This window comes from Zeugodacus cucurbitae, chromosome 6 (assembly GCF_028554725.1).
Source record: "Zeugodacus cucurbitae isolate PBARC_wt_2022May chromosome 6, idZeuCucr1.2, whole genome shotgun sequence".
In the NCBI taxonomy this organism is placed as follows: Eukaryota; Metazoa; Arthropoda; class Insecta; order Diptera; family Tephritidae; genus Zeugodacus; species Zeugodacus cucurbitae.
In genome coordinates this window covers 33278546-33304328 of record NC_071671.1, presented here as the reverse complement: position 1 = coordinate 33304328, position 25783 = coordinate 33278546, and the positions used below count along the sequence as shown (strand labels likewise).

Genomic DNA, 25783 nt, shown 5'->3' with positions numbered 1-25783 from the left:
TTCAAAAAGCATTAATGTACCCTCGAAAAAAATGTTTATCAGGCAGGTTCTGGCAATTCACTTCAGAGTAAAATTTGGAAAAATCGTTCATATTCTATTAAAACCAATACCGGTGTAATTTTTGAAATGAAAAAAAAAAATCTATTTTGGGCAGAACGAAGTTTGCCGGGTCAGCTAGTCTGTCAGATAAATACATTTGAATGCAGTTCTATTCCACCGCTCCTAATAATAATATATGTGCTGAGGAAGCAATTTGAAGTTGTATGGGATTGAAGTGTTTCAACATTTCGCTGTAAAATGTTTTGTACATGCATCATTCTCATTGTCAACAAGTAAGGAAAGACTAAGTTCGGGTGCAACCGAACATTTTATACTCTCGCAATTTATTTGGAGATCTACCTATTTTCGGTGAAGAATTACAATTAGGCACTGAGTTCTTCATGTTTGATATCAGGGGTCTTGAAAAGTCATGGTTCGATTTTGGCAATTTTTCCACAAGTGATGTCATAGCTCAAATACAGTATTTGTGTAAAGTTTTATTTCGCTATTTATCGGTTCCTTATGTATACATTATAAACTGAACGAATCAGAAGAATTCAAAATTGAGTTGTATGGGAAGTAGGCATAGTTGTGAACCGATTTCGCTCATATTCCACCATTGTGATCAGGGTGTCAGGTAAATATTATATACCGAATTCATTGAAATCTGTCGAGTAGTTCTTGAGATATGGTTTTTGACCCATAAGTGGGCGACGCCACGCCCATTTTCCATTTTATAAAAAAATCTCAGTGCAGCTTCCTTCTGCCATTTCTTATGTAAAATTTGGTGTTTCTGACGTTTCTCGTTAGTGAGTTAACCCACTTTTAGTCATTTTCAACCTAACCTTTGTGTGGGAGGTGGGCGTGGTTATTATCCGAAACGACTGCAGGAAGTTTGGTTTATATAGCTCTATTGGTTTGCAAGAACCTATTTGGGGGCGGGGTCACGCCCACTTTTCCAAAAAAAATTACATTCAAATGTACCCCTCCCTAATGATATTCTATGTTCCAAATATTATGTTTTTTTGTGTTTTTGGTTAACGAAATTTTGTGGGCGTGGCAGTGGTCCGATTCCGCCCATCTTCGAACTTAATCTTCTTATGGTGCCAAGGAACACGTGTTCCAAGTTTCATTAAGATATCTAAATTTTTACTCAAGTTACAGCTTGCACGGACGGACAGACGGACAGACAGACATCCGGATTTGAACTTTACTCGTCACCCTGATCACTTTGGTATATATAACCTTATATCTAACACGTTTAGTTGTGGGTGTTACAAACAACCGTTATGTGGAGAAAATTATAATACTCTCTTAGCAACTTTTGTTGCGAGAGTATAAAAATACATAATGCCTAAGACAGACATATGGTTTCTGTACTATGATGTGTACTACAATAAAAGCTCAAGAAACCATATACCAGCATAGTGACACACATGCAGTATTGTACTATGTTTACATCCATCAGCTGATACAAATAAATTCAAGCAAAATATAATTATGAATAACAGGCAGGAAAATTGATCCTGACTTAGTTATTACTTCAAGCAATCTTAATATATTATTATTCAATATATTTATTACAAATTACATACTATTACATACACCTTACATATTTTTCATATCATTGGTTTCCAATTTTTTTTTTTATTTCAATTAATTTTGAATTTAATTTATTTTCTGTATGTCAAAATGCCAGAAAACATATGATTGTGTCAGAAGAGCTTAAAGCTTTCGGTGTGTTCAATGGAATCCATTGTAGTACATTTCATAACACCACAAAATTTCAATGGTTTTTAGAACTCTATTGTAGTACGGAACACCATTTGCTTTCAAACAAAATTCGGAAAGCGGGTGATACAGATATGGTTTCTGAAGCATAGTACAATATGTACTACATGTCTGTCTCAGGTATAAGGATGTCAAAATAATATAAATCCAATTTGGATCAAAACGGTCAAAGAATAACACATTGTCTATTTTTTTATTGAAGCCTTTTTATACTATCTTGAGAATATTCTAATACTTTCACTACTTTCAAAGTTGACCGTAAGCTTTAGTTGTTTGGGATAAATATACCAAAACTCTTTCTTGGGATTTTTTGTGAGCTAAGTTATATTAGGATATCCAGATCAAATTATCGCTTGACCAAATAGCTGACCGGACAGACATCCCGTCGGTGACTACGACCTTACCTAAAAATGTGTGAATCCTAATGTCCTTCGCGCTGTGAATATTTGTTTCAAAAGTATTATTTTTTTCTTAACTCTTTTTATTTTTTGAATTTGTCCGTTTTGTCTATCTACAATACAATCTCACATTGCTAATTGTAACGTGTACCAAATTTTTTTAAGATATCTAAATTTCAATTCAAATTATAGCTTGACCGAATGGACAAACGGATGGACATTGCGAATTCAATTTGAAATACAAACTTCCTATCTTCTAAGTTAAACATATATATAAGCTGAAACCGATTGGTCACTTCTCTGCTCGCTATCTTTTGGCGCTGCTCGCCTCACCGAAGTTTCGCTGGTTTCTGCGAAAACATCCAAACAAAAACTGCTTGGAGTGAATTTTGCATTATGCTCCTTAACAAGTAGCATACGGGCTTTGTTATATAAGTGCTCGACCGGAGACACAAGAGACAATCAGTGGCTGTCCGGCAAGCAGTGTCATGTCAAGTCTATAGCTAGGCTAGGCATACACTACTGCATCCCTCGCGATCTTTGCGTATAACGTTGAAACCGGTACAACTCTCAGAAGAACAGAGCGGCCGATTAGCTTCGTTTCTTTGGACTGCAGGTATCGATACGCTTTCCCGAATTTTTTAAATCAACTATCTCCTTGATCTTTCGCTGGAGCCCTTTTCAGTTTAATGGGCATCTTCATCAATTTCGGTATCGCAGAACCAGCTGTCGTGGGAATTGAAATTGTACAGATCGTAGCCCACAGTTGAGTATCCTAATCCAAATCGGTTTTATGGCCGACGGAGAACTTTGGTTTTCTGGTCTAAGTTGATAATATTCGTTTAAAAACCATTTTAAGTTTACTGCTCTTAATTTCATTCAAGTTATTTCACGCTATATGTTTTTCTTAATTCGCGAATATTTCTATGAAATGGAATCCGAAAAGAATTGCATTAAATAACGAGAAGAGCACTACTATAGCAAAGGTTATTGTACTTATTCATAATAGTTTAATACAGCTGTAGTTCCACGGCGTTACTTAGTTGTTTGTTTTTCTTGCGTTTTATAATTCAGTCTATACTTTTCAAACCAAGTGGATAGGATATAGCCCATAAGTCATAATTCCGAATATTATGAATATTGTTGTAGTTTTATAACCAATACTGCTGTTACACCATGCGCCTTTCCATCTGGGTGAATTGTAACAAAATATATATCCCTGTATGAATAAATTATTTTTATTCGTTAGTTGAGTTTCTGATAATAGCATCACATCTATCTTTTTTTCGCTCAGAAACCTTTTAATTTCCAATTCATGTTGGTTTACACAGTTGGCATTCCATATATAAATCTATACTACGATTATAAAGAGGGAAGATTTGTATGCATGTTTGTAATGAATAAACTCAAAAACTACTGTGCCGATTCCAAAAATTCTTTCACCATTGAAAAGCTAGCTAGAATCTCAACTTTCCGGAAATAGTTCCCAGATGAGGGCTTCAAAAAGGATCCGTGATGGAGAATCTTAATCTGAAACTGAAAATCGTCTTGCAAGTCATCCTTTTCGCATCGCAATCGCGTGCCAAAGAGTCGAGTAACGAGCGCTCGCAGCTGTTTGCTGAACAAAATTTCGATACCTCCCGAGTACGGAGCGTATGCAGTGGCTTGAAGAACAAAATACAGTGGAACTTCCATAACTCGAACTTCTATAAGTCGAAGATCCCATAACTCGAACTTTTGAATTGGCAATAGCGTTTAGAAATTAAATTTCATACAAATTTGTTTCCATAACTCGAACTTCTATAAGTCGAAGTTCTCCATAACTCGAACTGTTAAATTGGCAATAGGTCGAACTTTTCGACCAGGGCATAATACAAAATTTAAAATTGTACTATCAAGGAACAATTTTAAATTAGTCGTATGGAGGCGAACAAAAAATATGATATTACACTTACAGTTTTCATAAATCGTGTAACAAAGGCTTGAATTATAGACGCCAAGAGCCAAACAATAACAAAGTGGAACAAACAAAATTACAGAATACACGTTTTATTGTATTTAAATAAAACTTTTTGCGAAGTAAATAACTAAAATCTGGGTAAATCTATATTTTATACCTTTTTGAAAAATTTATGTTTTAATGAAAATTTCTATAACTCGATGTCTCTCTAACTCGAATTTTTTTGTGGATTATGGTAATTCGAGCTAGAGAAGTTCCACTGTATTAGAAGTATACAAGCTCGCACTAGCGGGTCGAACTGTGAGGTCGTAATCAAGTTTTAGCTCATTGCACATATAATATTATATAATTTCAAATTTTCCTTATTTTACTTTTTTAAAATGAACCCACGCAAGAAACGAGAAAGTACATACATATGTATGGGAGAGTGTGTATAAGTGTGTAAAAACTTATAACTTTTGAAATGTTTGAAAACTTGATTTTATTTTTATTATCCTAATCAATGCATAGAAATTAACTTAATAAAATCAAAAATCTGCTCATTTATTGCCTCTAAGGCGAAAACATGCTTGCCGTTGGGTCCGTTATTATTCATTATATTTTTTTTAAATAATGTCGAATACCTCCATTTGGTTGATTTTGCAAAAATGGCATTTGTACAGCGTTGCCTTTTACCACATTTGCATAGTTCGAAAAAAATTACCACGTTTCATACACATTCCATTTTGATCTATAGTTAGCAGTTTGATTTCCTCCACAATTACTACATTTTAATAATCTCGCAACATGTTGCACAAAGTATTATAGTTTTGTTCACATAACGGTTGTTTGTGTCACCAAGAAATATAAGAGTTAGATATGTTGTTATATGTATATAAAGATCAGGATGACGAGTGGAGTTGAAATCCGGAGGTCTGTCGGTGCAAGCGATAACTTCAGTAAAAATTAAGATATCTTAATGAAACTTGGAACACATATTCCTTGACACCGTGAGGCTTTCGACACTTCCACGCCCACAAAATGGCGAAAACCGAAAACATATACAGTGTCATAACTAAGCCATAAATAAAATTTGAAACATCGCATTAGGGAGAGGCACCTTTGAATGTAATTTTTATTTTAAGTGGGCGTGACCCCGCCCCCAAGTAGGTTTTTTGTTTCTTTTAGCCATTTCCTTATACAGTCCAAAAATTAAAGGAATCGGATAATAACCACGCCAGAGAACGGCTTCCGTTGAGCGCAAAAATGTTCATGCACCAACAATACCCGAACTATCAGCCCATTCGGCTCAAGCGACCAAACTGGCATTCGTGAATTTTTTCGCTACTGAGCTAAATTCAGCTCAATTGCGGTAAATTCGTTTGCTTGCTGAGTTTATTCACGCTCGTGTTGAAACAGCTCTACTCAGGCGTTCGCTCATTGGGCTCAACAATGATCGTGTTGAATGAAAACAAAAACACAAAAGAGCAAACTCAACTCCTATGAGCAAACTCAATGGGTATGAGCAAAGTCAATGGGTATGAGCAAACTCAACAATAGAACACAATGTGTACCAAATTCTTAGTGCAATGCATGTGACGCATAAGCTGATCGCGAACAAAGCATACAAAAACAATATACATACCAGAGAACTGCAAAACTCACTTCTTCCTTGAATCAGCTCATTCGCAAACGTTTCTATTCACTTCCAATCACTTAGCGAAAGTGAGCTAAAAATTTCGTGAAGTGAGCTAAACATTTCGTGAAGTGAGCAAACGTGAGCAAAGCATTTCGGACCGAAGGCTCACATTGTACGCGAATGAGCGGTGCAACATGAGCTGATTTTTACTCAACGCTGTGTTTCGCTCAGTGATTGGAATTGAATAGAAACTTTTGCGTATGAGCTGATTCAAGGAAAAAGTGAGTTTTGCAGTTCTCTGAACCACGCCCACCTACCATACAAAGGTTATGTTGCAAATGACTAAAAGTGCGTTAACTCACTAACGAAAAACGTCAGAAACACTAAATTTTACAGAAGAAATATCAGAAAGAAGCTACACTGAGATTTTTATACAAATTGCAAAATGGGCGTGGCGTCGCCCACTTATGGTTCAAAAACCATATCTCAGAACTACAAAAGACACGGGTGGAATATGGGCGAAATCGGTTCACAACCACGCCTACTTTCCATATAACTCAATTTTGAATTCTTCTGATTCGTTCACTTTATAATATATACACATAGCTAATAAAGTCTGCGTTCACCGGACACAAATTTTAAGAGAAGTAAAAAAACAATATTAATAGATAACTCAGTTTAAATTTTTTACATGTATTGCTTCTTAATATTCTTCAGTTCAAAATACAAAAACAAAAATGTATATTCTTAAGATTCTCTGCACTTTGTTTCAAATTATTTTTTAGAATGTTCAAATAACCCCATTTATCCATTGTGGATTCAATAAATTCAAGCTGACCCACACCACCAGCCGCCATGCAACCCCATATCATAATTCCACCACCACCGTGTTTCACTGTAATAACAAGATTTTGTGTTTCAAGGGCAGTTCCTGATTTACGCCACACTTTCATCCAAAAATATCACTTGAATCCAGAATGATGACTTATTTATATGATTATGACAAATTCAATGCGCTTTCGTCTGTTTACAAGTGAAATATATGGTTTTTTTCGAGCGACTCTGCCATGATATCCAGCTTTTCGTAAAACTTTTCTAGCAGTTTCGGCACAAATTGTTTTCTTATATTTACGTTTTCAATAATATTTGTGGACGTAATTCGAGGGTTAACTTTCACCATATTTATTATTTTGCGTTCTTCCCGGACTGGTAATATTTTTGGACGGCCAGATCGCGGTTTTGACGTTAAAATTCCGGTTTTTTTTTTAAATTGTTTACTACACGCTGGACCGAGGAATACGCTCTTCCAATAGTTTGCCCAATTTTTCTGAAACTTTCACCATCTTTCCACAACTTAATTATAATTTTTCTTTCCGACAGACTAATTTCTTTTCCTTTGGTTTCCATTTTTTGAAATATTATTAAAACGCGTCTGGAGCTCTTTAAATGATTAATTATATTAAAACACAATAGAACCTACATACGCAAAAAGAAGAAACAAATGAACATGAAGAACTCAGTCCCTAAGGGTAATTTTTCACCGAAAATATAGGTAAATCTCTCAGATATTAATGTAATTCAATCCTTTTGAATTTTTTTCTTTTAACAGTTTGTCTATGTACCAAAAATGGTTAAAATCGGGTTATAACTTCCCACAGATCCCATGTACCTAATTATAGGTAACATAAAATTAAGTGAGCGTATAGTCTTCGATATATTGTATCTTGGTGGTGAAAACGAGTGAAATCGGTTTAGGAATTACCTCAGTCCCTATATACTATTTATGATGATTTTCGTTTTTCTATTGAACTTTATTGCGAAAGTATAAAATGTTCGGTTACACCCGAACTTAGCCGTTCCTTACTTGTTTTATTTATATCCACTTTCTTAAAGTGCTATATTATTTGGTATGTCCATACTCTTGGCAATTGTACCCGATCATTTATATTATGTGATTCTTCAATAGTAATTTTACGCTGGAGCGAATTTTTTAAATTATATATTGGATTATGTCAGTTGGATTTTTTGAATCTCACAAGTTTCCTGTGGGCAACATTGGGCCATAGTGGTAATACAATTTTTGGTTTTCAGTGAAGCGTTCAAAAGAGAAAAATGTATCTTAAAGTGAAATTAACAATATTTTTCAGTTTTTCACAGAAAAAAGTCGGGGTCGAAAGGATTAATAATATTAGAATTTAGCAACAATCCGATTTTAAACTGTGGTATTTTATTTCTATTGAACATCGTAGTCGCTAAATGAGACCGATGTTCGTTAATCTTCTTTACGGATACTACAACACAAATACCTCCACTTGTACGCCTCTCTCTCACACACAGGGTCACGACACAAAATCGATTCTTATAATTTACTTACAACCAACTTCAAAGTAAGGGGAAGAGATCGAAAAATTTATTATATACGCCCCCCACCTCCTGGTTGCCCTATAGGATATCACCCGAATATAGGCGCGCTACTTCGTGGTGAAAACCAAATTCACGATCAAACGCACAACGCTACTAAAAGACATTGAGCAAGCATAGCTTTCTCCATAGAAGAAAAGATGGTCCATTCGTATTAAAAGAAAATATAACCGAGAATTTCAGTGAGGAGTCCTCTCCCTGTTACTGTTTAATTTAATCTTTTCGAATCACGTCGACCTTTCACAAGAGGGCAATCAATGCTTAACATACGACATTTTGTTAGAAATTTATTAATTTCTAGTATTTTTATAATCTCGCAACAAAGTTGCCAAAGAGAGTATTATAGTTTTGTTCACATAACGGTTGTTTGTAACACCCAAAACTAAACGAGTTAGATATAGGGTTATATATACCAAAGTGATCAGAGTGAATAGTGGAGTTCAAATCCGAATGTCTGTCTGTCCGTCCGTCCGTCTGTGTAAGCACACTTATTTCTTGGCACCATAGGAAGGTTGAATGAGCAAAATTGGACCACTGTCATGCCCACAAAATGGTGAAAACCGAAAACACATAAAATGCCATAACTAAGCCATAAATAATGCTATGGAAATAAAATTAGTATAAAGGATTGCACTATGAAGGGGCATATTTGGATGTAATTTTTTTGGGGAAGTGGGCGTAGCCCTGCCCCCAAATAGGGTTTTTGTACATATCTCGCAAAAGAATAGAGCTATATAAACCAAACTTTCTGCAGTCGTTTTTTTTAGGCACTTCTTAATACAGTCTAAAAATGAAAGAAATCAGATAATAACCACGCCCACCTCCCATACAAAGGTTAGGTTGAAAATTACTAGAAGTTGGTTAACTCACTAAAGTAAAACGTCAGAAACACTAAATTTCACATAAGAAATGGTAGATGGAAGCTGCGCTCAGATCTTTTTTACAAAAATGGAAAAATGGGAGTGGCGTCGCCCACTTATGAGTCAAAAACCATATCTCAGGAACTACTCGACCGATTTCAATGAAACTTGGTTTGTAATAGTTCACATCGCTTCACAGTCACGACTACTTTCTTGATACCAGAACTTGGAAGACGATCTGAATCGTCTACTTTACAATATATAAAGTAAGCACTAGTGAAGATAATCGTGCAGAACTTTGCACAAATACTATGTTTATAGTGTGGCAGCCCCATTCTAAAAATCGCCGAAATCGCACCATAGGTTTTTAAGACCCCATATATCGAACACGAGGACCTCGGTGCTTCTAACCTAATATTATGTTTTCCAACTTTCAATGGACTTTATACAATATATATGACGAATATATGGGTTAAATTGTGTATTATATAATATAAATAAAGTTGAATAAATAAATTGCGAGAGTATAAAATGTTCGGTTACACCCAAACTTAGCCCTTCCTTACTTGTTTCACTTTACATTGACTAATTGGAAATACCCAGCGAAATCACTCTCCACCTGATCTTCGCTCTGCTTATCGTTTCGTCGTCTGCGGTCTTCGTCGTTGCCAATGTTCAATTCAAGATGTATGGAGATAATGGAGTTTATTTTTGTTTTGTTGGTTTGATTTTGATAGAGTGAGGATTTCTTATAAATGCAAAGTAGAACCTGTAGGCAAGACAGGTTCAGCGTTGGATTTCAAGGGTTGTTGTTGTTTTTCTTGCTGGTTCCAATATTGACGAAATTGTTTACAACTTCAAAGTTATAACTGTCAAGAGTGACGTGGGAACCAAGAAGAGAGTGCGCTGACTGTTTGTTAGATGATAGGATATATTTCGTCTTGTCCCCCATTCGGCACCAGAATCATTCGATTAGTTTGTTTATGAAGCATGGAGAAGGCAGAACTACCGTAGCAGATCATACAATAAATTCGAATAACTCAATTGCTGTTTTTGGAGCTGTGAATACTAATATGTGAAATTATTCTTAATTCAGTTAAAATTATAATGTAGATGTTGGTAAAACCCTAGAAATTCCATTAAGTTACCTAGTATTCTGTTTAAAACATATTTTAACTTTTATTTAAATTGAATTAAGATTTACTGTATACAGTTCTGTTCAAAATAATAATAGTGCGTGTGTTAGAGTCTTAACTTTGAAATTGGAAAAGTATAGGTATGTGTATGTGTATCGTCTACCGAAGACTGAATACCACTCCAGACACACTACGGCAACGGTAAAACATAGAGCATCAAAAATATTAGTTTGGGTTTGTCTTTTATTTTTGTTGTCCTATGCCCTTATTATCATATCTACACTTATACTGAATACGAAATGCCTCTTAAATGGGTCTTCCAGAGGAAAATGACTTGAAACATACAAGTCGGCTAACCAAGGGATTAAGGTCATGCCCTGGCCTGCGCAATGGTCCTAAGGTATATATATATAGATAACTTCAGAAAAGTCAAACCAGGCAATAATCGCGGAATTTGTGTAATAGTGAACGATTCTGGGGAAGAAATACCTAAAACCAATTATGAAGGCCAAATAAACTATATGCCACGTCCCTGTAAGGCAGTTTTATATAATAGGGCTTTTCGACCAAATACTGAATTCCATTTCTTTGTATCTATACATAATTTGTAGATTTACATATGTTTCCGTTACTTTTTAAAAAAACCTACTGGTTTTTTGAAGAACGAATTTTCGAACTTTTTTTTGTTTTATTATCGTTGTTGAAAAATGTAGCGGTTTTATATTAATAAAAGTAAAATTAATGTTTCTGTTATGTCCGTACTCAATTCAACTCAGAAAAAAAAGTAATACACTTTTTATAAGAAATTCAAATATTGACTCCTTAGCACTATTATTATTTTGAACAAAGCTGTAGGAATACGCACAAACTTGGTGCCAGAATATATTTTTAAATATATCTTAGTTTTCCTTTAAATAATGATTCACGAATAATGTAAAATAATTGAAAAATTTTAAATTAACTGTTTATTTCAGGGTTGTTAGAGTTAGCACATCGAGAATACCAGGCCGTGGATTATGAAAACGCAGAGAAGCACTGTATGCAATTGTGGCGTCAGGATAGCACAAATACCGGTGTTCTTTTACTTCTTTCTTCAATTCATTTCCAGTGTCGTCGCTTAGATAAATCTGCACAGTTTTCAACACTTGCAATAAAACAAAATCCTTTATTGGCTGAAGCTTACAGGTAAGTGGTTCACTGTTAGCCTAGTATGTTATTACCATATAGTTGTAAACAAACCGCATAAAAGAGAATCCGACTACAATAAATAAAAAAAAATGATCTAGACCTAATTAATAAAATGTAACTGTTGTAGTTATAATATAAATGCTCTATCATGATTTGCATCAACATAAGTGAAAGTAATAACAAGTAAGAAAGAGCTCAGGTCAGGTGTAACCGAAAGTAGTTTAATGTCGCTATTAGCAAAGGTCAAATGTGGGTAGTTATTTTCAAAATATAAAATGTCATCCAGACATTCAATATTCGTTATATGAATGGATTACAATCATCGTTACATATACAATAGGTTTTCACTAAATGAAAAAGTTTCGTTACTATATCTTGCATCACGTTCGATCCAATTAATACAATCAAATTAATAGAAATCACTACACATAACTTATTAGTACAGTGGGAAGGTACCTACTTTTACTACAAATATATATGTATATACAGAGGCAGTCAAAATTATTTACACATCGAACGTTTTTTTACACAGAAAAAGCGTTGTTTGTTGTTGTCGCAGGGTAACAAAATGTTATCCTCATGTTGTGTCGTCTCGCCATAAAGCAGGACCGGAATGATGAGTGACGTGTAGAGTTTGGTTTTAGTTCGTCGAAAGTGGACTTTACTTTGCAATTCATATATATATATATATTTGGCGTAGAAACCGCTTTAAGCGATTATAGCCGAATCCACCAGAGCGCGCCACTCGTTCCTCCTTTTTGCTTTTTGGCGCCAACTGGAAACACCAAGTGAAGCCAGGTCACTTTGCACTTGTTCTTTCCATCGGAGTGGAGGTCGTCCTCTTCCGCGGCTTCCTCCAGCGGGTACTGCATCGAACACTTTCTGAGCTGGAGTACAACATGACCTAGCCAGCGTAGCCGCTGTCTTTTAATTCGCTGAACTATGTCAATGTCGTCGTATAAATCGTACAGCTCAAAGTTCCATCGTCTGCGGTATTCGCCGTTGCCAATGTTCAGAGGACCATAAATCTTGCGCAAAACCTTTCTCTCGAAAACCCCAAGAGTCGACTCATCGGATGTTGTCATCGTCCCCGCTTCGGCGCCATACATCAGGACGGGAATAATGAGCGACTTGTAGAGTTTGATTTTTCTTCGTCGAGAGAGGACTTACTCAAGTTAAAGAAGTCGCACGATAGTGAGTCACCTTGTCTGAAACCTCGTTTGGTATCGAACGGCTCGGAGAGGTCCTTCCCAATCATGACGGAGCTTTTGGTGTTGCTCAACGTCCGTTTACATAGTCGTATTACTTTTGCAGGGATTCCAAATTCAGACATCGCGGCATAAAGGCAGCTCCTTTTCGTGCTATCGAAGACAGCTTTAAAATCGATGAAACGATGGTGAGTATCGATTCTTCTCTCTCGGGTCTTTTCCAAGATTTGGCGCATGGTGAATATCTGGATATTGTCGATTTTCCAGGTCTAAAGCCACACTAATAAGGTCCAATCAGTTCGTTGATGGTGGGCTTTAGTCTTTCACACAATACGCTCGACAAAACCTTATATGCCATATTGAGGAGACTTATACCACGGTAATTGGCGCAGATTGTGGGGTCTCTCTTTTTATGGATTGGGCAGAGCACACTGAGATTCCAATCGTCGGGCATGCTTTCTTCCGACCATATTCTACCAAGAAGCTGATGCATGCACCTTATCAGTTCTTCGCCGCCGTATTTGAATAGCTCGGCCGGTAGTCCATCGGCCCCCGCCGCTTTGTTGTTCTTCAAGCGGGTAATTGCTATTCGAATTTCTTCATGGTCGGGTAATGGAATATCTATTCCATCGTCATCGATTGGGGAATCGTGTTCGCCATCTCCTGGTATTGTACTTTCATTGCCTTTCAGCAGGTCGGAGAAGTGTTCCCCCCTTAATCCCGTTACCAGATTACCTCCTCGGTCCCTACATGATAATGCTCCGGTCTTGAAACCTTCTGTAAATCGCCTCATCTTTTCATAAAATTTTCGAGCATTACCCCTGTCGGCCAGCTTTTCAAGCTCTTCATACTCACGCATTTCGGCTTCTTTCTTTTTACGTCTGCAAGTGCGTCTCGCTTCCCTCTTCAGTTCTCGATATCTATCCCACCCCGAACGTGTTGTGGTCTTTCGCAACGTCGCAAATTCATACTCAGTCAAAAGTTGCACCTGTTGGAAAGAGTCATTTTACATATGTTTGATTTCAAGGCTGACATTGTAGGTGTTGTTGATTCTGGTTCTAAAATTACTAAATTATCTACAACTTCAATGTTATGACAAAAGTGTCGTGTGAGTAACCTCTACAACTAAAACAACGTGGGAGCCAAGACGCGAATGCGCTAACTCTTTGTTTGATGACAGGAGATATTTCGTCTTGTCCTCATAAACCAAAAGACCCATTTGCTTCGCTTTTATATCCAGTCTGGAAAAAACAGATCTAACGGCGCTGTGCACAGTGGTTCGGCTTGTATGAAGGTGCGGTCATAAATAATTCCCGTTGAGATATCACTTTGAAATTTTCACCAAAAATCTAGAAAATTATTTAAAATATATAGTAAAAAAATTGGGTCCATCGGACTACTAGGTCGTATAGCTCCCATAGAACTGTAATTGCCATTATATGGCAATCATACGCAAAAATACTTCTCATGGTCATGGTCGGAGCGTCAAAACTTTCAGTAAGGCTTTGTAAAAACATTTAAGAAAGCGATACACAAGCTGAACATGATTTGTCGTTATAGTTTGTCCCATCCACCCCCACATTCAACATGTAAGAATAATATCATATAAAAAAATCATGTAGGAAAAAGCAAATTATCAACCAATTTAAAAAAGTTCATTCTTTCACTGCCATTCAACAGCCATTATAATTAGAACAAAAACTTATAATGTATCCTCTAGTAAACCGTGCATAGATTTAAATAAAGATGGTTTATCCTTCTTTCCAAGCTTTTTTAGTCCAATTATAATGAGTTTGAACTTAAAAATAGTTAATTCAAAGGCCATTATTATTTTGACGATTACTTCTACATCTGCAAATTTCCGCACCCAGCTTTAACACTTTTATTACCTTAAGACTCTGGTAAAGACAATGTGAAATAAATCTAACGGGGGATCGCGGGGGAACACAACTAAAACTTTATGTAAACACATTGAAGACAGAAAAAAAGTACAAAAAATAGGTGATATAAAACACTAATTTCACAAAAAATACAAATCTCGTTAGTCTTAATTAATTTCACAAGTTAAAATAAATACCTTTAGCTTCAAAATCCTTAAAAAATAATCTTGATTCGTTAACCTGAATAATTACCAGAACAATTTGAAGTGCGTTCTTGCTGCGAATTTAAAAAAAAAAATCTGATGTGTTTTAAAAAAATACAGTTGTTCATGCGTTTAACTCTGATTTTAGAAAGTACCGTTAGATTTTGGGGAAAACCCGGTTTGAAAATAAGAAGTTTGGACAATTTAGAGGCCATCGGTTTACATTTTGTCAAAAAATCGAGAGACGGATTTTTTGATTTTTGGCCTACGGCGGAACCACTGTGCTGTGGTCGTGTTCAATGGTATCGATATCATCGCTGTATTTTGGCGCCCCTATTTGAAGGTACCGTTGGAAAGAGGATGTCCTCCTGATTAAAAAATGTATTGGTTATAGATACTGCAGACGCCTAGTTTTCGAAATATTCGGCTTTAAAGATCAAAAAATCGAAAATTTCAACAAGCAATTTCACACACTTTAACACATTTTACGCAGTTTATTCACTTCAAATATTTGAAGTTTCATTGCTAACATTCAACAAAATTCAAATTTTACATTTATTTAAAGATTTTAAGCTTCCCCAAGATATGTTTACAATTATGCGGAAAACGAGCGCTGCCACTTTGTAGATACCATATATGAGAAATTTCGCAAAAATTCCTCTTCTTTTATTTAACAAAATAAATTTTTAACAAGTAAGGAAGGGCTAAGTTCGGGTGTAACCGAACATTTTATACTCTCGCAATTTATTTATTTAACTTTATTTATATTATATAATACATAATTTGACCCACATATACGTTATATATATTGTATAAAGTCCATTGAAAGTTGGTAACCATAATATTAGGTTAGAAGCACCGAGGTCTTCATATTCGATTAATGGGGCCTTGAAAACCTATGGTCCGATTTCGGCGATTTTTAGAATGGGGCTGCCACACTATAAAGGTAGTATTTGTGCAAAGTTCTGCATCGATATCTTCACTAGTGATTACTTTATATATTGTAAAGTAGACGATTCAGATCGTCTTCCAAGTTCTGGTATAAAGAAAGTAGGCGTGGCTGTGAAGCGATTTGGCCTATTTTCACAACATATCATTGGGATGTAAGTAAACTATTACAAACCAAGTTTCATTGAAATCGGTCGAGTAGTTCCTGAGATATGGTTTTTGACTCATAAGTGGACGACGCCACTCCCATTTTTCCATTTTTGTAAAAAAGATCTGAGCGCAGCTTCCATCTACCATTTCTTATGTGAAATTTAGTGTTTCTGACGTTTTACTTTAGTGAGTTAACCAACTTCTAGTAATTTTCAACCTAACCTTTGTATGGGAGGTGGGCGTGGTTATTATCTGATTTCTTTCATTTTTAGACTGTATTAAGAATTGCCTAAAAAAAACGACTGCAGAAAGTTTGGTTTATATAGCTCTATTGGTTTGCGAGATATGTACAAAAACTCTCTTAGCAACTTTTGTTGCGAGAGTATTAAAATCATATCGAGAATAATCCCTTATGTTGCTACCACTTGTGTTGGTTCGAACAGGGTTATTTTTTAAAGCGCGGCCGAAGGCCATCTCTGCAGAACGGAGTTCTACGCGAAAAAAATCAGACATCCTTGGAAATATATATATATACTTGATGCAGAAGAAAGTTCCACGACAAAGAACTATGATAATAAACAAAACGCAGTTTTTCAAAATTCTTCACATATAGTCTCTAAGATGGGGCTACGCTCGGTTTCCACATAATTGTAAATACAGAAACCTTTTCTGCTATTAGCACACTAAGTGATTTTTAAAATAATTAATTTTTGCTTAAAAAATCTTAAATATATGTAAATTTTGAATAAAATTGAAAGCTAATAGTGTAAATTGAAAATTACAAAAAAGTGAAATTACAGTAAAGTGAAAAATGTGAGAAGAGAAAATTGCGTTAAATTGTGTGAAATACCATGTGTTACTTATAGAAAAAATTGGACTTTTAAATACAAATATTTCAAAAACAATAATTCCGATAAACAATATTTATATATATACCGGTATTCGTTGTCAAACCACGACCGCCAAAGTAATCGGAATCGTTCCGACATTACTCCTTACTTTGTCTATACGCCTTTAATACATAGTTACAATTAACTAAAAAGTAAAAGGTTATATTTAAATTTTAATATTTAGTGTGACCTCCTTTATATTAAGTAACTCAAAATCGTTCTCCTTCTCACTTTACTTGTTATAAAACAGAAACTTTGCGCACGTAATATACTCATGACCTCATTTCAATACACATACATGCCTTATATATACCCGGTAAAAAATCTTTGGATTAATACCAAAATCGAGTAATAAAGGAGTAAACTTGTTCATACATTTCGAGCATTAAGTGAGCAATAAAGCCATTTTCGTTAGTTTTTACAAACATCGTTTGTTTCCTCGCTTTTTGATACATTTTGGAGGAATAAACGAGGTTTATAAAAAAGATAAAGCACATAAAAAAATTGCATTTATAATAAATGCTGTAAATTCTAAAAATTGATGGAGAAAAACTGAGTAAATCCATCAAAGCCTCCAGATATAAGAGCTTTCCTTAGTAGAAGAGCTGATTAAAAACAAAAACTTTGTTTTTTGATAAGATCTGAGTTGTTCATATTTCATTTAAGTAACTAACATATCGCTCATTTACATGAATGGTGTCACAACTCAAAAAAGACGATTTTTCAGGAGAACGGTTTAAAGTTTTCAATTGTCTCTTATACACCAAATATAGACAAATGCCATAAGTGTATTGAAAAAACTAGTGGCATGTAATATATTTAAAAAAATCATGATGATAAGTGGACTAAAAAGGGCTTACTAAGGGTGTTTCTTAGGCATAAACGTGACCCCTAAGTTAAATGTGTCGTTTTTGCCGAACAAAAGCCACATGAAAAATTTAATTTCCTTTTCACAAATATCGTTCTAACATAAAATATGTCGTTCTTTCTGAAAAGAAAGCCAAATTCCACCCTGCGACAATATGTGTTGTAACACAAAATACGTCTTTCTTTCTGAAAAAAACCATGCCTAACATGCCTACATGCCTGGCGCAACTCAAATGTGTCGTTGTTGTGGTTAAAAAATATTGCAACATAACAAGTTTAATAACGGCACATTCTCATTTCACGGTTTATTTTTCTACGCATCGGAATGAAATTTTTGTAGAATATGGACGATGAAATTGCGCACATTTCTGCATACTCAGCTCAAAAATCGTGTTTTTTGAGTTATGACACTATTCATGTAAATGAGTGATATGTTATTTATTTTTTTTTTCATATTTTGCAGAATCCGTTAAAGAAAATTTTACATCACGTGGAGACTTTAAAATCGAAACCGTGAGATTCACTAAAATCTGCTCCCAAATTCAACTCTTCGTAAATATTAAAATTACGTCTACCATTTTGACCACATTGAATTACTATTTCTTATATCTTAAACATATAAAAATTAATAAAAAATTTCAACTATTTACAACACTGTTTATGTTTGTGTGTGTCGGATTTCTGCTCTTTTTCGTGCTCTTTCTGGAGACAAAAAATATTACTCCCTCTGCTCTCGTTTCGGAGGTACAAAAGAGCTCAAAAGAATGCTCGGTTTCCACTCCATTTAAAGTTTAAAAGGAGTGATCCTTCGTAAGGACATGCTATGTTAAAAAGGAGTAAAATATGCATGGGCCTCTGATCAATTTGGAGTAATCCATAGCTCGCAAACGAGCGATCTAAGATTAATTTTTGGATGATCGGATTTTTTACTGGATACTTGCTTCATATGCGGTTGCGGTGTCTACATACACTCATAGACAATTATTATATGGTAATATTAACTCGTAGCAAAGCAACTGAGCAACTGGTGTACTTGCAGGCCATGCACAGGCGAATTTGTACGAAAAATTTGTGAAGGGATTAGGGGTAGACAGAGACACGAAAAAATTAGAATTTTCAGTAATTTGTTGTGCTATTAAATCATGTTATTTTACAAAAGTAATAATATGTCATTATTATACAATGTTTTGACTAAAAGTCTCGAAAATTTGAAAAAAATATTATAATTTCCAAAGTTATAGCTGTCTGTGTTGACCCAGTTTCAAAAAAAGTCCTTGCGGTGACAATCATAAGTCCTTGGAAATTCATCTAAAATCATTCGGATAAGTAAATTATTTTTATAAATAGATAATCCTGGGCCTGATCCGAAGCTTTTTTTTTCAAAAATTAACAAAATGGATTTTTTTTTAGATTTTCGGGAAAAAATCAACAATTAATTGGTCTTAAAAAATCGAAATTTTTGAAAAAAAGCCTTCGGATCAGGCCTGAGTTTATTATGTATTCTAAAAGCTGTATGATGAATTTCATTAAAATCTACTGAGCGGTTATCGAGTTACAGTTGTCACCAGTTCAAAAAACATAGTTTTGAGATAAACGCATTTAAAGTTTGACACTAGTGTATTGGAGCCTGAGCGCTCTTTCTGATTTGTCGAATAAATCAGTCATTATCGGATCAACTTCAAATTTTCAGAGAATATTTTTAAGATTTTACTCTTAACGAAAATGCAAAAAAAAAAATTGATTTTTTGAAAATCCTGACTACCCCTAACCCCTTAATTTCTAAAAAATTTTCATCGTTGGTGGCAGTATTCGACATTGACATTGCAATATTTGCCATTTAAATAGGAAAATAGTTTAGTTTGGGGTTGCTGTAGTTACAATGGTCTATCAAATCTGGTATTAATCAAAGACAAACTCCTGGACTCCTGGGAAAACATACCACAATCACTTTTTCTGAACTTGATAAACAGCATGTCTCAAAGACTTTTGGCTGTAATTAATGCTAAAGAAGCCAACACTAAATATTGAAGCTCTATTTATAAACTAACCTTATAATACATGGGGGTATCCATACTTTTGTCGTTGTTAAATATTTGCCTTTTTCAGATGGTCGCGTGTTTTGCAACAAATAGTTCAAATGGTCAATATATAAATTTAATTTTTTTTAATGCAATATACCTATAAGCAAAATAGAAAAACAATGAAAGCGATAAATTTCACTGCTTAAAAGATATAATCATTTTGGTGTTTACATTCTTAGGGTATACATAATTTTGTCGGACACTCTATAAACACAATGGATCTTATTAACAAACAAATCCAACTTTTATTCCATAAAAAATTTTATTACCTATGCTAAAACAATTTATTATAAAGGACACTTTTACCGCCACTAAACACTAAAATATATAAGCACATTTTTTAAAATGTAATACATACCTAATAGTTTTAATTAAACCACTAATTCAAATAAATAATTATAAATATAATATTTATTGTGAACAACTTTGTATTGTAAAAGAGGTGGGCGAATATTGAGAGCAACACAACAGAGAAAGCCGATAATCCATTGATTTGTTAGTTGTCAAAAAACACATTGATCTTGTGTTTGCTTAAGTTATACTATCTTTACAGTAAATTTTAATGTTTTTGACGATTTTCTTTGGCTCTTGTGTTCCCAATTTTTTAGGTTATTATTAAGAGATAGGTTATTATTAAGAGATTATTATAGTTTTGTTCACATAACAGTTATTTGTTAGTACGTAAAACTAAACGAGTGAGATATAAGTATGATTATGTATATCAAGTGATCAATGTGACGAGTAAATTTGTAATCAGGATGTCTGTCTGTCTGGAAATTGAAATTAAAATCGGTTCCTACTTCCCATATAATACAATTTTGAATTCCATCGTTTACATCGACATTTATCGAAAATAAATTGAGATTCCCCAATTAGAAATGAGTATAGAAACGACATAGAAACAGTCGTTCTTTGTCGTTGCTATAATTGAGAGCGACATAGAAACGATGCTGTTGTTTGAAAGAATATTTGAAGTGAAGATGAAAATTCCAAATCAGAAACAGTTTGAAATTTTTCTTTCTGAAATGGAAAATTATATCTTGCATATGCCAAAGATTTTAGAAAAGAAATTTAAATTTTTTTGGAGATATTTTTTCCAAAAAAACTTAATCCATTCGCACCGCCATCTCGCGTCGGAGATGGTTGGCATAAAATTAATATAATTTAATTTTTATATCTGAAACTATATTTGAGATATGGATTAGCCGGAAGCGAAGAGCATAAGACGCTGGAAGTATCACATATTTTAGAAGAAAGTTGGGAGGTCGCAGGTTGCTATTGCAAATCGGAAATGAAATGTCATAACTAAGCCATAAATAAAGTTATGAAAGTAAAATTTTGTACAAGGGATCGCACTAGGAAGGGGCATATTTGGATGCAATTTTTTTTGGGAAAGTTTACATATATCGTATTCGCGTTAGTAATCTATATGAACCAAACTTTTTGCAGTCACTTCCCTTACGTACCCCATTACACACTATAGTTGAAATCGGATAATAAACAAGTTCCCATTCAAAAATTATGTTGAAAATTTCTAAATGTGGTCTCTGGAAATTTATCAGATTTTGCCTTATTACAGTTATCAATATTCTTTCCCATTTCAGCACACACCTTATTCCTCTATAAACATGATTTTTCAATATCTGTCGTATACTTCTTTGTCCTGTTGGAAGACCCACTTATATGGGATTAGATTCAATAACAGAAAAGCAACAATAACAATGACGCTATGTTTCACTGGATTTAGATAATACGGACGTTTGTGTCGTGATCGTCAAATGTATTTAGTAGGTAATCTCTCATACAACTTCGCTGGCAGTTTATCGGCCTCCACGATGTAGTATTGGAAAGCTATTGTTCTTTGTGCAGCTCGAAATTATTGGTGAAATTGAAAACTGGCGATTTTTGTAATTTATAGAAATTCTCATTAAATATTTCAATCAAAGCAAACACAGTTAGAAAAAGTTGCGATATTTCATTCCGTGTCTGCAGTCCGTGCTTAAGATAAAATAACAAAATATTGTTTTACAGTTCATACTTAAAAGTACTGAAAATGGGAGACTACTTAAGTCTCAGAAGCATTATTCAATTATAAAAGGTTTGGTAAGTAGTGACAGCCGAGGCCGAAATGCGTGGGTATGAAAAGCTTGAAAAGCTGGCCGACATGGGTAATGCTCGAAAATTGTATGAAAAGATCGGGCGATTTACTGAAGGTTTCAAGACCGGAGCATTATCATGTAGGGACCGAGGAGGTAATCTGGTAACGGATGTCCAGAGCATACTGGGATTATGGAGGGAACACTTCTCCGACCTGCTGAAAGGCAGTGAAAGTACAACACCAGGGGATGGCGAACCCGATTCCCCAATCGATGACGTTGGAATAGATATTCCATTACCCGACCATGAAGAAATTCGAATAGCAATTACCCGCTTGAAGAACAACAAAGCGGCGGGGGCCGATGGACTACCGGCCGAGCTATTCAAATACGGCGGCGAAGAACTGATAAGGTGCATGCATCAGCTTCTTGGTAGAATATGGTCGGAAGAAAGCATGCCCGACGATTGGAATCTCAGAGTGCTCTGCCCAATCCATAAAAAGGGAGACCCCACAATCTGCGCCAATTACCGTGGTATAAGCCTCCTCAATATCGCATATAAGGTTTTGTCGAGCGTATTGTGTGAAAGACTAAAGCCCACCATCAACGAACTGATTGGACTTTATTAGTGTGGCTTTAGACCTGGAAAATCGACCATATCCAGATATTCACCATGCGCCAAATCTTGGAAAAGACCCGAGAGAGAAGAATCGATACTCACCATCGTTTCATCGATTTTAAAGCTGTCTTCGATAGCACGAAAAGAAGCTGCCTTTATGCCGCGATGTCTGAATTTGGTATCCCTGCAAAAGTAATACGGCTATGTAAACGGACGTTGAGCAACACCAAAAGCTCCGTCAGGATCGGGAAGGACCTCTCCGAGCCGTTCGATACCAAACAAGGCTTCAGACAGGGTGACTCACTATCGTGTGACTTCTTCAATCTATTACTGAAGAAGGTACAATCCTCTACAAGAGTGTAGAACTGCTTATCTCCTGTCATCAAACAAACAGTCAGCGCACTCGCGTCTTGGCTCCCACGTCACTGTTGACAGTCATAACTTTGAAGTAGTAGATAGTTCCGTCTACTTGGGAACCACCGTTAACAACACCAACAATGTCAGCCTTCAAATCCAACGCAGAATCACCCTTGCCAACAGGTGTTACTTTGGACTGAGTAGGCAATTGCAAAGTAAAGTCCTCTCTCGACGAAGAAAAATCAAGCTTTACAATTCGCTCATTATTCCCGTCCTGATGTATGGCGCCGAAGCGTGGACGATGACAACATCCGATAGAGACTCTTGGGGTTTTCGAGAGAAAGGTTTTGCGTAAGATTTATGGTCCTCTGAACATTGGCAACGGCGAATACCGCAGACGATGGAACGATGAGCTGTACGATTTATACGACGACATTGACATAGTTCAGCGAATAAAATACAGCGGCTACGCTGGCTAGGTCATGTTGTACGAATGGATGAAAACACTCCAGCTCTGAAAGTGTGCGATGCAGTACCCGCTGGAGGAAGCCGCGGAAGAGGACGACCTCCACTCCGGTGGAAAGGACAAGTGCAAAGTGACCTGGCTTCACTTGGTGTTTCCAGTTGGCGCCAAAAAGCAAAAAGGAGGAACGAGTGGCGCGCTCTGGTGGATTCGGCTATAATCGCTTAAAGCGATGCCATGTCGAACGTGACAATCGCATACATTTCAACTAAAAAAAATTATGAACTAAAATGTTTTTTAAATTTGACAGTAGGATTTTTTAATAGCTCTACATTTAGTGTTAAGGTTGATTTTTCAACGATTTTCATTTTCATGGTAATTGGAAAAATCCAAGGCATTCGCACGGGACAAAAAATGGAAGTCGTTTTTGGGGACAACGATTCAAACGGCGATTTCAGCGAATTGTTAATAATCAATAATATTCAAATGTTTTTGATTGTAGAACGTTGTGCATGGATGCCTTTAAAATTGGTATGAATTTCTCCCAAAAATAATTTATAGGTTTTTTAATTAAATATTAACCACATTCGCACGGGACATTTTTTCCAGAATAATAATATTTATGTTGGTTTTGTTGTTATAATTCGGAATTATTTAACAACAAGTCCAATAAAATGGCTTAAAAATGTAGTAAATGTATTTATTTTTAAATAACATCAAACTTTTACTTCTTGACCATCGCAACAAAAGAAATGCAACTGGGATATACCTGGAATGCATTTAACCATTTTTAATGTAAATTTTATAATAATGATTTTCAATCTGATGACATAAAATTCATGTTAACTCCAGTTGTACTGTGCAAATTGATAAAATGAAAATGCATCGGGTATAAACAATTTTTTGGATTTTGTTATCTGCCAGACTTTCCTTTTGATAACTGATCCCACTGCATCGACGGCTATTTGCAAAAAAATTCCATTCTAATGAAGAGCATTTTAATTATTTTATTAAACCATCCAGGTTTGATGACATAAATTTGTTTTTAAACTGAGAACAGTTACCATCAGAAAAGATAAATATTTTAGAAAAGTAACTAAAGGATTTCTTAATTTTAGTTAAGAGATTTATCAAGAAAATAATATGTTATTCGTTAGCTTATCACTTATAACAGTAAACGATTTTCTTCTGACAACCTTGTTAAAATGAGCACTCTTGTAAGCCTATAATCTCCGCCAAAATCTATTTGAATAGCTAGTTCAGTGGAATTTAATGCGCGGTTTTTGCTCATATGTACATAAATAATGTAAAAGTATCTATTAAGTCAATTTTATAAGACACAATATAATTTTTAAATTCCACACCTACACACAGTGGGCCAGAAGGTAGGCAAAAGCGGCCAAAACTCGACTATTTTTTTTTAATTTTTGTTTTGTTTATAGTAATCTACACATATCAAAGTAGATTTTAGCCAATTTCTGTTACATTTAATAAAATATTTTTAACTCCACAGTACTTTGAATTTCAATTCGACAGTAAAATTTGATTACGTTTTTTGCACAAAATAATGAATATAGTTTAAAATTGATAAATATTTCATAAAATTTCGAATTAGTTTCTTAGTCTGTATGGAAAAAGAAGTAAGTTGCAAGAAAAAAATATTTAAAAAATTTATATATAAAGCATAATACACAAGATTGTTATTCACCGGTGCATATTATTTTTCGACTATGCTCGCTGCCGAATGCAGATTCCCCGAGATTCCCCTGTATATAAAAACGTCCGAGGTTTTAATCGATTCATTTTTTCATATACTTTAAGTTTATTCTGCCCACTTTTGCCCGTTTTCACTTTTCAATTAGAAATATTGCAAACAAGTCGCGTGCGCGCACTTAACATTTTTCGACACTCATATATAGGCTCGATACTGGCTTGTGGTAACATATATTTACGTATAGTCAATGTTCGACTGACAAAATTAATATTTGGTCTTTCGATGCATTGTGTTCATAATATTTATATGCTACGAACAGATAGATGGCGCCATCGTCGGTTTCCAGTTGAATTACTTGAAAAACATGTCTTTTCGAATATACTCATCATATATTCTGCTTATGTTGTTTGAAAAAATAAAATCTAAAATACTTATATTCAAATTTAATCATATTCAAATTTAATCATTTAAAAAAAAGGTAAAACTGTAATACTTAAAATGGCGGAGTTTACAAAGAAAGAGATTCTTCAAAAGCTTGATGAATTAGGCAATGTAAAATTAGTAGGTGAGAATGTTGTTAACAAAATGAATCTTAATCTTTCTGATGTAGATTCTGAATGGATCGAGCAATTAAAAAGAGCTATTTCGACTCTAAAATGTAAGGGCAATTTGAAAATACAGGCAGCTAAATGAATGAAAACCCGATTTGAATTAAACAATAAAGACTGGTTTAACTCTTTATTTTGTATTCCTAAAGTAATTACTACAACTTCGATTACAACTAATGAAGGCGATAAAAGTATCACAAATCACGAAGATTATTCAATATTAGACGAAATTGAATTGACGGATGAAGAATATGACTAAATGTGTTTCTTCTATTTTTCAAAGTGAGA

The 25783-nt window shown here is 34.9% G+C and overlaps 1 protein-coding gene across 2 annotated transcripts in view; it reads left to right on the top strand.

The window, feature by feature from the left end:
- LOC105219646 (UDP-N-acetylglucosamine--peptide N-acetylglucosaminyltransferase 110 kDa subunit) overlaps nt 1-25783 on the top strand; it is a 132609-nt gene that overhangs the window by 3267 nt on the left and 103559 nt on the right. For both annotated transcript variants that reach the window (XM_054233747.1, XM_054233746.1), the window contains exon 3: nt 11198-11408. In XM_054233747.1, the coding sequence (XP_054089722.1) occupies nt 11198-11408 (211 nt within the window). The remainder of the gene's footprint in view (nt 1-11197; nt 11409-25783) is intronic.